We start from the raw sequence: 15,673 nt of genomic DNA, 5'->3' as shown, positions 1-15,673 counted from the left end.
AGAGGAGGTCTCGTTTAAGTTACGATACAAGGTATCCACCCATTATAGCAATACAAGGCGATTAATATATGTGTGTATATATATATAGAGAGAGAGAATTCCTCCGAGACCCTTAATGAGAAAGAAAAATCGACATATTTTACAGCGAGTCCCGCATGTCAAGGTTTGTTTTGAATGTCAGTCATTCACTCCTCAGGGCAGAGTATTGTCTCTATGCCTGCGTGTCATTACCTTTTTGTGTTTTCCTCTGACATCTGACACTGATGGACTGAAGCAGAAAACTCTGCTTAAAGCTAAATGAACACTCTTATAATAAAGTTTTTTGGAGACGTGGCAGCTTCCTCATGACAATGTCACATCTCCACAGACTCTTCAGATGGATTGTTTTGAGAGTTTACTAGCATGTTGTCATTATTAGACACGAAACTCGAGTTACTCGCGATTAAAAAAAACATCGTATACTGCAAAATAGCGATTAATAGTTAATTGAGTTTGGGCAAAGTCTGACTTGCATGTTTACGAAAATAAGATGCTTCCTTAAAAAAACACTTTTTATATCATTGTTTTCATTATAAACATGTATTTCGTTTGTAAAATGGCTGTTTAACTGTAGCCATTTTATAGTTTGCTCATAGGGGAATAAATGTTTTCGTTATTCATAGCGATTCGGTTCGTAGCGCCATTTGTTTATTTCAGATTATGTTTTAAAATAGTCCTGAAGTTTTGTTTTGCTTGTTGTAGTTTAAACATTTCCCCATTGTGTCATTAATGTAATATTCCTTAACGTTGGCAATATTTTCTTTTTATAGCAATCAATAAAGTAAACGAATGTGACAATCTGCTGACAATATAATAAAACAGAAGCCATACAAGTGAACGTTCATTATTACGTCTTGATTTATAATGTAAGTGCATTGCTAAACTTATATTTTAAGCCATGTATGTACATTGCTTTAATTAATATATTATATTGATTAAAATACGAATGTGGCAATCTATATAAAATCATACATTTAAATTCAAACGAAATATTGCAAATCAAGTTGCAACTACATTGGAAATAAATGCTAAACTCAACTGAATTTTATATATATTTTTTTGTTTGTCTTGACTTTCTTTTTATTAAAATGTATTATATTAATATATAGGCCTAATATTAATTTAGGTGTACTAATGTTAGGACCTTTACCTTAAGTTATTTGGTTAGATTAGCTCCAAATATGGCTTTGGTACTGACTAATAGACATATTTAATACAGCACACTATAGAAAACATTACTCTAAAAGAGAAATCTGTACTAATTTATGCTGTATGGGCACTATACGTGTATGTGTGATTGTGTGTACTCTTATAAAAATCAAGTAATATTGAATATGTTTATTGAATTTCTGACACTCATCCTGAAGTTTTGCCCAAGTAATCTTTGCAGTAATACTTTAAGCTATGCAATCGTTAAATATATAAATAAAATAAATGTATTAATGAACATAGTATGTCTAACACCTATTAAATAAATATAAAAAACAAATAGAAAGTAGCAAAATACTAAACTTATAACTAAAAACTAATATAAACAAACTTTTAAACTAATATATATATATATATATATATATATATATATATATATATATATATATATATATATATATATATTAGTATTACATGGTTACAGGAGTAGAAAGATAATACATTTAAATTTAAACAAAATATTGCAAAACAAATTGCAACTACACTGGAAATAAAAGCAAATTTCAACTGATTTTATATATATTTTTTGTTTCTCTTAATTTCCTTTCAATTAAAACATTATATAATATTTTTCCCCTAACGTATTCATTTAGATCTACACATTTTTGGACCATTACACATTATTTTATTAAATTAGCTCCCAATGTTGGCTTTGGTACTGACTAATACACATATTTAATATTGCACATTATAGAAAATATTACTCTAAAAGAGAGATCTGTACTAATTTATGTTGGGCACTATATGAATGTATGTATGCATGCATGTGTGTGTGTGTGCTCTTACAAAAATCAAGAATTTATAATGAACATGTTCATTCACGTAAAAATTATATGACCAATTAGTCATGACAGCATGTGTTTTTAGTTCATTGTAACTTATTAAACTAAGTTAATCATGTTCTAACTTAATTTTATTGGTTATGCAAGCTCTTAAGTCAGTTTAACATAATATAAGTTCGTAAGGTTAATTTGGATCAGCTTAATTTAAAGCAAACAATTTTTTACAGTGTTGACTTTCTGCCACTCTTCTTCAAGTAATCTTTTCAGTAATACTTTGATAAGATATAGGCTTTTAAAAAGATACATTAAAATCTAATATTAGTAAAAATCATATATATATATATATATATATATATATATATATATATATATATATATGAATTTGTTTAGGCGGGTAAAGGGAGTGGTATTTGCCTGTGTTTACGGTACATTTGCTGTTTTGTATCACTTGTGTGTGTGAGGAAAGGGCCCGTGTGTGAGACTGAGGGGCCAGAGAGCAGTGGAGGCAATTAAACCTCTCTTGACTGTACTGTTGGTTTGAGGGAGTGACTGACAGCTCCATTCATCACGCTCACGGTTTAATCTGTGCTCAGCAGCTGAATTCAATAATGAGCCATTTCGGCGCTGAATGATAAACACTGCTCAAAGTGGCAAAACTGCAATTATGTCATTGCGTCCTCCGTAATGGGATTGCGCACTCAGATAAAAGATTCTAATTTTGTTGTTGTGTATTATGGCAACGGTTCAATGATGAGATGAACACCTGCGGTTCGTGCACCGTGAGGTAAACACAAATAAACCTATTGCTAGTTGAACAATAATGTACACAATTCATCTTACAAACCCTTGCCTTTATATGGCACTTGTGGATTTAATCTTCATGAACATAATGTGCTCAAGTTATAGCTGTAAGAGAGTTTACATATGTAAAAACGTCGAATTGTTGATGTTATTATGAAAAATTATGCTTCAAATTAGTTTTTTCCTCCAATAAAATAGTTTAAGCTTGAAGGAGATTATTGAATTGTGTATTTGTGGCTGCTTAAATATGACGCGTGTCTGTGTTTTCCTCTTGCTTTATGATTTAGTTAATAACAATTAAAACTATTTAATAATCGCACCATTTTTAATAGTTGGAGGCGATTACTTTAGGCTATATTATTAGCCGCTTTCCATACATTTAAATTAGATTAATGAACGAGATTTCAAATCAGCTCTGACATATAATACTTACCGAGCAAAACAAAACTCTAAAGACAACGCGGAGATTGCTTCATTCACATTTCGCTGACCGCTAACGGGCGTTTAAACCACCTCGTGCTCCTACTAGTGTCTGTTTACCAATCAATTGATGGATCGCAGTCCGGAAGTGACGTCGCTGTTGTCAGTCAAAGTAAAAGGAAAAAAGAACGCACGTTCTACTCTGGAATTTAATGTTACCATGACGTCAGCTTAATACAGATTCCCATTCGAACATTCGAAGCGCAGCCATTGATTTGCATTTGACCGTTTGTTATTATTAAAGGATATTCCCGAGCTGGTCCCACGTAAAATGACCTCCCCCCTCCTCCAGAAGAAATCCTGAAATCCGCTGGATTTTTCGCCAGAGCTTCTGCAGAGCCCATATCAGACACACACACTCACGCAGAGACACAAACACACACACTGTGGTCAACGAGTAAATCGACTATATAAGTCTGATAAGGAGGGAGAAAAGGAAAGTTTGCGCTGCTCGGATCCATGTTTGTTGTGTGGAATTATTTATACGTGGTTAAGCAGTGAAGCGCCTCCCAGTGCCTCGGTCACAGACCTTGAAACCCAGCGCATATATGCAGAATGCATTTTGGGTTGAGCGCGATCCTATAGCTGAGGAGGGTCCTTCCACTTGCCCACAGGGGCCCCTCCACCTCAACCTTCCTTCCCTTCTGCTTACATCTCCTTCTGCATGGACGCCCGATGCCGGAACATGCTAAAATATTTGGGCAGAAACTCGGTTCCGTCGCTGGAGTGTGTGGCTGGATTCTGATTTAATATTTTGTTTTTTGGAAGGGAAATAAGATCTCAATTTCTGACAGGAACTTCGCTAGACTATTTATTAAACCTCTCAGTTTTAGCTCAAGAAAACTAAGTGGACACATAAACATAGTTAAAGTGCTAGATGTTTGATCAAGCCACGAGTATGGGCGATGGAATCGCCGAGGACCGAAACCACTGTGGATCCAATTCGTTGTGCCGTGACCGCGGCAGAGAATCGAAAAGCCGGACGGAAGTGGGCAATCGGTCACCTGTGCAGAGCTCTACCGACACACCGGGGACTTCGGCATCCACACCGACCTCATCCAGCGAGGATGGACACGATAAACTTTTAGGAGTCGATCCGGACTACTGTCGGAGGATTTTGGTCAGAGGTGAGGAGCCAATATTTACCATAAATCTACTGGATCTAACTCTCAAAATAGGAAATCAGTCATATATATATATATATATATATATATATATATATATATATATATATATATATATATATATATATATATATATATATATATATATATATATAAACAAAATATTCCTTTTTAAAAATTACTAAAATGTATTTGTATTATTATATTATTTTTTATTCTTGTGTTAATCATGAAGATGGTGATAATTATTATAGTTTATCAAAACGTCTGATATTTATTAACACTATTTACAGCTGACGATGACAAATGGATTTTAAAAAACGGATGCAAAAAAGTAGATGCAAGTGTGAATATTGTAGGTACAAGCTGTCAGTAAGACACCAAAACATTTTATTTATTTAGTCATTTAAAATACGGGTCAAACATCATACATGTTATATTATTATACATTGAATCTATTTACAATATAACATAAATAGGCTACAAAGAAAATTACTTCATATAATATAAACGCTTTAGAGAATTGCTAAATATTTCTTGAAATACATGAAGGAGCTTATATAGGTTATTTTATTTATTCCATACAAGATACAGGCTTTAAACATAAGTTTGTATGTATCCCTGAATGTCAGTGTTTGATAGATCCGAAACAAATAAAAACTAAAACAATAGCAACACGCTAATCATAAAAATGGTAACGTTACGTTTCTTCGAAAGCGTTTCTTTTCATTTACGGACAATTTCTTAAAACGTAGCTCATTTTATAATGCATTTACTTTTATACAATTCAAATCATTTATTGATTTAATAGGACACGTTTTAGACACGTTTAAGTCACATTTATAAAAGAAATTATTTATAAAAACTTATAGTAAATGATGAAACAAAAAGAAAACAGAAAAGAAAAAATGTTTTCTCACTGCTTTATTTATTTACAACATATATTATTGTAAATATGACTAGTAAAATAATTTTACAATTCATATTTATGTAGCCTACATTTTTGTGTTGCTAATTTCGGTTTTAAAAATAGTCAGAATTTAAAAATAAAAACCCTGTTATTGTTTTCATAATGCGATATTAATACACTAAACATACAAAACCAAATATTACAAAATGCTATACAATTATATTAACATACTGAATTGTTTGCACCATGTAACTGTAACGACTATTACATTTTTAGTCACACGTTACAATAAGATTACATAAGTTAATATATTAATTACATGATCTAACAATGAACAAAACATTTATTAATAACAGATAATGTTAAATTCAGCATTTATTAACACAATAATACATTTCAAAGCTTGTAATCATTATTATTACACTGATCATCAACAAGATAACTTTTATTTTTATAAACTAACATTAACAAAGATGGACAGGCTGTAACAGATGTAGCCTATTGTTCATTATTTGTTCGTGTAGCTAAATAAACACATTAACAAACATGATCTAATATAATCACATTGTAAATCGTTACCTATTTTTAACTATTACATTCAATGATATAATTAGGTTGCTAATATCAATAGTACTGCTAATAATATAACCCGGTGCATTTATTTATATGTTATTGAACCTTTTTTCTGAATGCGATTGTATTACAATTAATGCACGAAGGAAATGAATGAATGCATGATTTTTATTTTTCATGGGTTCATTTAAATTTAAACAATCATCTATATTCATAATAAACTGTAATTCATCCGCAATTTCAGCCAGCACACCGGCAATGAATGAACGAGCCTCTGCGCTCTGGAGAGCTGCGTGTAGTTTTGGCGCAGTGTCTCCGTAAGCCCACAATCCCCGGTGTCACTATTTGTTTTTAAAGCTGACGATTGAATGCGCCGGAGTCCTCGTGAGAACCAGGGTCACCGAAAGGTCAGCAAGTCTGTGTCATGGGCCCATAGGCTCGTGTTGATTTCAAACAGCTCGCAAACAGCAATTACGCAAAGTTTCTCCATTAACATTTAAAGGCGCTACATCAACAAATACCCTTAATCTTAATGTGATATTACAGTTCAACCAAGTGTTCAACCTAAGATACTAGCTCGGTTGCCAGGCAGACATTCGAATAGGCGGAGCTAATGTAGAATGTCGTTCTAAATATTAATATCGCACCGCATCATTTTTAGAACACATTCTTATCTTTTAACAACGCGCGTTTTTGAGGTTTTAAAACAGGTAAAGTTGAGCAAAGCTAACACTAGAGAGTGTTTTCAGTTGACTCATATCAATGTGTTTTCTAAAAAGCATCTGTATTTCAACATAGTGCACGTGAAAGTTTGTATGTGTATGACCTGGAAGTCTTTAAGTGCTTATTTAGTTTTGCCTGCATGCTAACTAATAAATGTCTCTCATAGAATGTGATGGTGATGCTTAAGTCAAAATCAAAATGTCTTATTCAAGTAGCTGTTGGTAGATTCAGTGTCTTTAAAGTAAATCACACAGTTTTAAATGTATTATTGTTTGTGTATTATCTCACAAAGACGCGTTTATGTTTGGTTTCGGTAAAAAAATACGGAATTGAAACTGAATTAAATGATTATTTATTGATAATTATTCACTCTATTTTATTAATATTATATATTGAGAACTTATTGATTACACTTCAAGTAATATTCTATGATTTAATCAGCTTGTGTATACTGCGCCCTTCTCAAATAAAGACTGAAACTTGGAGATTTGATTTGAAAGTGATGTGGAAATTAATTGTGAAAATCATATTGGTGAATAAAATGTTGCATTGCTTGCCTTGCCAAAATGTATTATCCAAGACATATGGCATAATGCTCTGTTGTGGTGCTGAACATATTGCAGTATTTAGCACAGACTGCACATTATTATCTCACATCATGATTTCTAATGTTGCATCCGAGTGGTGAAATCAATGAAATGTTGCATTACTGCTTTCAAAAATAATATTTAATATTGATAAAAATAACCTTCATGTGAGTCCAATTTCTTATTTCGGGGAGGATCCCATAAACGTAAATGTTATTTTAATACGTTTTAAATGATTTGATCCAACAATTAAACCAAGTGAAGTGTGAATAAACTTCAGAAAGTCACTGTAATAACCCTGTGCAGCCTCTACCAACGATTTAGCTAGATTATATTATTTTAATTACTGGGGTAAAATTGGTCCTATAAATGTAATTAAAAAGATTATTCATTATTATTGAATAATTAATTATTTTTGATTTTGTCTGTATTTACGCCCAAAATATTATACATAAAACTTATAATAGGCTCTTTAAATTAGACAATGACTCCTCCAAAAAATATTTAGCTGTTTTTTCAAGCTACTTATTTAAAATAAGCTGAAACAACACAATTCTGGAGATTTTTTTTGGACAACTTTATTGTTGTATGTTCTATCGACTCAAATTTGTTTTAACTTAATCGATTTGTGTTGAGACAACACGAATGAATTGTGTGAAATTCTGCATATTCTACAGAAGCCCCTGTTTGTATTGTACTGGGTTGTCGTAACGTTGGGTTAAATATGGACAAACCCACACTGTAAAAATGCTGGGTTCCACACAATTCCTTCAGGTTGTCCCAACACAAATCGATTAAGTAAACGTAATCGTTTTTACAAATTAAAGTGGATTGAACATGAAACAGTTGAGTTGTCCCCCCAAAATAAAACTTAAGAATCGTATTGTTTCAATTAATTTTTTTAACAAATAGCAAAAGTCATGTTTTGATTGCAACCGCTGGGTTAAAAAGTGTAGTTTGAATTTATTTAAAAAAACAAATAAATAAATAAATAAATAGACACAATAAAGATCCTGTGTTGCTCAGTTTTAACCCAACATTGAGTTTAACCCAACAAGCATATTTTAGAGTGACTCATTGCATTTGTATCCTCACTCACGCTCAACACTATGCAAAAAGTTGTCCATTTCAATACAGAAAGTAGATTATTGAATACATGTGTGTCCTGAACAGACGCCAAGGGCACTATTCGGGAGATCGTGCTGCCCAAAGGCCTGGATCTGGACCGGCCGAAGCGCACGCGGACCTCGTTCACGGCGGAGCAGCTGTACCGGCTGGAGCTCGAGTTCCAGCGCTGTCAGTATGTGGTCGGCCGTGAGCGCACGGAGCTCGCCAGACAGCTCAATCTCTCTGAGACACAGGTACAACTCATTCATGCTTTTTACACATGCTGTCAGCCTCGCTCTGAATCACTGCGGATTTTTATTAAAACATGCACATTTATGTACTTTTATAAAACGTTTTTGTTTTTGCATGGTTTAATATTATTATTATATACAATATGATTACAAATATATTTTATGCACGCTGGAAAAAAAATGGTTAATTGGATTTACTTTTTGTTTTTGAATTTTGAGGTAGCCTAAGTGGATGCAAACAATTTAGGCTGAATTTAAACAAACAAATTAAATGTAGTAATGTTCAACTTCATTTGTTTATTTAAATTCCAGCCCATATAAATTGTTTGCAACCACTTGCCTTTAGTAAATCCAATTGATTTTTTTTTCTCGTGTGTTGCATGGTTGATTATTATTAATAATATATACAATATGATTTCAAATATGTTATGCATGCTTTAGCTATTGAAAATGGCACTGATTAACGTTGATAATGTCATGCACCAATTTGTTTGTGTCTGTGTGAATTGAACAGAATCTGTGTTGCGGTGAAACCTGACCATTTTAGTTGCTTTGTCGATTGTGTTTTTATTTTTATGCGATTAAGTACAGTGTATGTACTGGTTTGTCGTAACCCAGCGCTGGGTGATACATGGACAATATTGAGTTATTTTTATTTATATTTAAAGATACATTTAACCCAACGGTTGGGTTTGGGTTCACATTTGACCCAATGTTGGGTTACAACAACCCAGCAATTGCGTCAGTCCAGTTATGTTATTCCTTCGTGTTATTTAAAAATGCATATCAGTATGTATATTGTTCATGGTTTATACAGTGTAACACATAAACATTACTGGGTAAATATAAAAGTAAATAAATATTTTACGTGACTGAATGAATTAATGACTGAATGAATTAATATCCTCATTAATGATTTCATCTGAAAATACAACTAAAATGTCATTTTAAAGAAAGCAATACGAATATGAAATTTAAGATTCTGCGATATTAAATAAACAGTTAAAATATTTAATTTTAATAAATTTAAGTTAAAACTTTACCATAATAGTTACTATATTATATATTATAATATAAAACATAATATATACAATTAATAATATTTATCACATCCTAAAAAATCATTTGGATACAAAAAAACTCAAACGTTGGGTTAAATATGGACAAACCCAACAATGGGTTATTTTTATCGATTAGATTTAAATTACACTTCTAAACCCAATAATTAGGTTTGTCAATATTTGACCCAGCGTTGTTTTAAACGACCCAACAATGTATAGGCTATATGTTTTGAGGAAAATCTGAACATTAAAATTAATATCAAACGAGAAATGGCATATAAATGAATGCACTCTAATAAATGCTGGGTTATTTAAACCCAAATAAGGTAAAATATAGACTAACCCAAACATTGGGTTAAATTTGGTCCCATTCAATAAATGTAAAAAATAACCCAGCAGTTGGTTTAGTCCATATTACACACAGAATTAGGTTAAAATGACCCAGCATTTCTTAGTGTGGACGCACAAATAATAAAATATTCATGAGCAAAAATAAAGCAGATAAAAAATGAAGTAGCCCATATTTTTTGTGAAAGAAATGTCTTGAACTGCACTAGTAAGTCCGAGGGTGTAGCAAACATGGCAAAATGTAACTAATTTATTGACGTCAAATCGAGCGCGAGAGTTACCAATGTCCAAATACTGCACGTCAGCCTCCATTGTTATCAACACAATACTCATAATTAGTATTCGCACAGTGGGCGTTAGTGGGCGGAGCTTTGCTTTATCCAGACGTGAAAAAAAGAAAAAGGGGCCCCAATAGACCAGTCATCATTCATGCATTATGAACTGCGTCACTTCAGATTTAACCTAATCTAATGTTGTTGTTGGTGTTGTTTTAAGTTTTCAGAATAAACAAATCATTTATATTTATTTTAATGTTTAATTTTGGACAAATAATAGCACCAGTGTGTGTTTTTAAATAGAGATAAACGAGTAATAGTCTAATTTTTAGATAAAATATACTATTAAATTTGTTACTCTCGGATCCGCCTATTGGTCATCTAATATAACTGTACCAGACATCTGTCTTCTAGAGAATATCCTGTTCATTTACCTCAAAAATTACCTCAATAATCCACACACGTGCCGCCTCAAATCTCAATTTTCAAAACGCGCAATTTGCTTTAATACTCTTTTTTTTATAAATAGGTCGTAATTTTAAAGCAATTTCAGTATGGAGGGACAATGGGTCTTAGATCGCCAACTGCATCTAAAAAGATGATTCAATACAATATAAATAATAAACTGACCCTATTTAAATAATTTCAAATAGTTTCACTACATAGTAAGTGTTTACTGAACCATTTCGGAAAGATTATTCGCTATTTGTATGATGTTTGCTGTCGTTTCAAACATTGCATCTTATATCCCCGTCTATTGGCAATTTCAAGTCGCACTATAAATGTTTTTGGATCATATTAAGTCTATTTTCTAAAATTATGCATGTGCAACATTTTAGTAGATTGACTACCATTGCGAAGATCCGTAAACATTTACAATGTGGATTAAAAGTGATGATAAAATTGCCCATAAGTGTGGAATAAGTATAAATAAATATCGGGATTCATGTGACACTAGGGGCGCTGTGTCGAGATCGTTATTAACGCCGGTATTATTAATAAGTGAATTAAAAATGCTAGGTTATTTCCAAACCAAATTAGGGTAAAATGTGGACAAACCCAAACGTTTAATAATAATAAAAATGATTAACAATAACGCAGTGGTTGGTTTTGTCCAAATTTGACCACACTCAAACAATGTCGTTTGCTGTTTGTTTAAACCACTTATTTAAAATGAGCTGAAACAACACAGTTTTTTAGTTTTTGGGCGGGACAACTTAATTGTTTTGTGTTCGATCCACTTAAATTTGTAAAAAAGGAATAATCTAACTTAATTCCTTCATGTTGTCCAAACACATCGATTGTGTGGATTTCAGCATTTTTATAGTGCAGTCTTGGGATGAAAGTACTCAGCATTTTGTGTAAAATATAATAAATAAATATATCATAGCAAGATCTGCAGACACGGCGTTCTGGATATAACAAATGAAAAAAACATTTTGCACGAGCAAAAATGGGTTTGTAAAAAAAAACTCCTAATAAATTCCAAGAGTTTTATTTTCCTAATAATGATTGTTTTTGATTCCTCAAGATTTTATTTTCAAAAATAATCTCTTTTTTTTAGTTTGAAGAACATTAAAAAAACCTAAAACAATAATTTTTCACCAAAAAAACACTGTTTTGTTTGTTTGTTTGCTTATTTGTTTGTTTGTTTGTGGAATGGAAAGAATAAAAGTTCTTATAGAACCATCGGTGATAACAGGGAACCTTTATTTATTGTTAATTTTGAAGAGTGCAATTTTGGAACCCTCTATAGGTTAAAACTAACTTATTATGACAATTCTTGCAGTTTTAATGAGCTCATAAACCTTTATTTTTTATTATTAAATTAAAACAATTTCTTTAAAATGGTTGAAAAACATATGGAACAGTCAAGAGACTACGGATCCTGCTACGGATACTGCACTTTTCTGTCTGTTCAAATATGATGCATCAAAACTACAAACGCTAAATGCAGTTAATCCAACCAAGAACTAGTCAGCTTTGAACTGTTAATAAAATGAACTTAATTAAGAATTCTTGTGATCACTAATATTTTTCTTCACTGGATTCACTGAAAGCATGTGAATGAATGCTGAATGTCCGTCTTGGTCTGGCGGACAGTGTTACAAAACGAGTCATTAAATCGAGTCTGAAGTTCTGCTGAAGCAGCATAAAGTCTTTATTAATTAAATGTGATGAATCTAAGTGATGAATGACGACCTAAAATCCATCAGGCGTTTCTTTTCCTGCATGCGACGCGTTTACAATTAAAAAAACACCCATAATCTGCTTGTATTAAGATTTACACGAACTTTTAAAAGGAAAATATATATTTTTATAATCTCTGAAATGATTTCAGTTTTGAACACATACGAATGTCTTGCAGTTTTTCATTTTAATGACGCTGCTTTTAAAATTGACATGCATAACACAGACTCTGAGTGCTTATTCATATTCATTTATGCTCGTACAAAATTCCCTTGGTGCAGCACTTGTTGGCGCCTAGAAAATATCTGCATTTTATATTCAGTCATATTTATCTATCATTTTAATTAGACTTCCTGCAAGTAAAGTAACCTCATATTTAGCTCAACTAACATATAGAGTTTATAGTGATGCATATAAGCAGTATTACTGGTCTTTGGATGGATTAAATAATTGCAAAACGAATGCGCATTCATTTCCTTTTGCTTTGGATCATCGGTGGTTTCTGTATGTGCTGTTTAACACACTCTGATATACTATAATAGTGATAGGTAACACACTGTTTATAATTATGAAAATATTTCAAGCAATACAGCTTAATCGAATCTATTCAAACACCATTAATAACACTAATGATTTATAACATCATAATGGACAAATGTATACAATCGCGCGTGATCAGGAACACCCCGTGCATTTAGCGGGAAAACGGGGCAGGAAAAAAAATCTAGAAAGAAACTGCTCGTGTCAGGCGCTCGCAAGAGACTTGTTGCTCCTCTTTCGTGAAACATGCTGAAGTGCACTTTCAGTTTCGTCACTATAACACGATCAAATCCATATAAACACTTCATGGGACAGTCATTGAGGTCGTGCCAGAAGCAAAACATGCGCTAGAAACTTGGATGTCATGGATGTTAAAATCAAGTTTTCAATATTCAATGGTCAAAGTCGATCGAAAATAATCGACGAAATGTGTCTTTTGATTTTGCTTCAAACACGCTGACAAGTTTATTTCGGTTTTGTTACGCTCAAAAACACTGTATACAATAATCAAGTGTATATACAATTTAAAAATAGGCTAAATAATTATCATTAACAAATAAAGTACAATTAAATCCACACTGAACTCCACTCTGAAAACTGGACTGACACATTTTCAATTTACTAGAACTTCTATGTGAAGCTGCTTTGACACAATCTACATTGTAAAAGCGCTATAGAAATAAACATGAATTGAATTGAACAATAAAACAGCTAAACATGGGGGTATTAAACAATACACATTGAAAAGGCAACATTTAACTGATAGAAAATCATTAAATATAGGAAATGAGTTGCAACTTGACAGTTTTTGGAGCCTTTTTATTGTTATACAATTGGAACAATGCTTTAAAAAGACATACTGAAAAGTGACAACATTACTAATCTTTCTGACCTCATCTGCTGCTTAAATTTCAATAATTTGATCATTTAACCCACACTTTATTGTAAAGAGTATATTTTTTCTTAATGTTTTTTCACTGGGAAGTATAAATCAAGGTCACAGTTTCTGTATAGCTGCTTTTGATGGTCATAGCTGCTTTTGATATTCATTTTAATACTAACTCAAAGGTCAAACCCCATTTCCCGTATAGACCAACATAAGGGGTTTGTAACAATTTCATGGCTGCATCATGTAATCAAATGAATATTACCAGTAATTTAGCTTTAAATGACATTAATTTAACTAATGCTGACTTTAAACAGCTTGTATAAATTGAAACAATTAAAAACATGAACTTAGATAACTGATTAACTTAACTTATTAGGTATAACTAACATGAACCCATATGTTGTCATAACATCTTGATTATATGTATATAACATATTGATTAATATGTATAGTGCATAATTGATTTCTTTCTCTCATTTTGATTAAATATGAATACAGAAACTGGTCAGCCGGAGGATAAAGGTGGAAAAGGGGGATTAAATTAATGATACAGCATAAAATATAACTTTTAATACATTTTCAACTAGTATAAATACTAGTAATATTTGAGTTTTTAATCACAATGATACTATTTAGGCATATTATATACTTATTCAAATTTTCCTTTATACACTTTTATTGTTTATGTACGGTATTTTTCAAGTAATAATGTTTAAAACGTATATATCATGCATAACATATACATAATACATTATATATTATATTATCATATTATATAGATAGATACCTGAGTATTCTTATTTTCTTATATACACTTTCACTGTTTATGTATGATATTATTAATGTAATAATATTTAAAATATATTATATTATGTATAACTTTTACATAATACATTATTATTATATTATAAAGATACTTAAATATTCCTATTTTCTTTTATAAACCTTCATTGTTTATGTATGATATTTTTAATGTAATGATATTTAAAACGTATTATATCATGTATAACATTTACATAATACATTATATAGTATATTATTATATTACATAGATACTTAAATATTCTTATTTTCTTATATAAATGTTCACTGTTTGCTTATTTTTTATGTAAAAATATTTAAAATGTATTATATTATGTATAACTTTTTATACATTATATATTATCATATATAGATAGATAGATCCTTAGATATTCTTATTTTCTTACATACACTTTCATTGTTTATGTGTATTAAAATAAATAATATTTTAAAATGTATTATCAATATATATTATATTATTTTTGGCTTTTATTATATTATATTATATTATATTATATTATATTATATTATACTAATATTAAATTATATTATATTATATTATACTTCTATTATATTATATTATATTATATTATATTATATTATATTATACTAATATTAAATTATATTATATTATATTATACTTCTATTATATTATATTATATTATATTATATTATATTATATTATATTATATTATATTATATTATATTATATTATATTATATTAACATTAAATTATATTATATTATATTATATTATATTATATTACATTATATTATACTAATATTCAATTGAATTATATTATATTATACTAATATTCAATTAAATTATATTATATTATACTTATATTATATTATACTAATATTAAATCATATTATACTAATATTCAATTAAATTATATTATATTATACTAATATTAAATTATATTATATTATATTATACTAATATTATATTATACTAATATTAAATTATATTATATTAAATTA

At 30.5% G+C, this 15,673-nt stretch overlaps 1 protein-coding gene across 1 annotated transcript in view; it reads left to right on the top strand.

Moving 5' to 3' along the window:
* Positions 1-4,188: 4,188 nt before the first annotated feature.
* The window catches only part of vax2 (ventral anterior homeobox 2), a 48,193-nt gene continuing 36,708 nt past the window's right edge, over positions 4,189-15,673 (top strand). Inside the window, exons 1-2 of the mRNA XM_056462676.1 lie at positions 4,189-4,438; positions 8,402-8,589. Coding sequence (XP_056318651.1) covers positions 4,189-4,438; positions 8,402-8,589 — 438 coding nt within the window. The remainder of the gene's footprint in view (positions 4,439-8,401; positions 8,590-15,673) is intronic.

The sequence above is a fragment of the Danio aesculapii genome, chromosome 7 (assembly GCF_903798145.1).
Source record: "Danio aesculapii chromosome 7, fDanAes4.1, whole genome shotgun sequence".
Lineage (NCBI taxonomy): Eukaryota > Metazoa > Chordata > Actinopteri > Cypriniformes > Danionidae > Danio > Danio aesculapii.
Note: the sequence above shows the minus strand (reverse complement) of the source record. Positions and strands in the feature narration are given on the sequence as shown.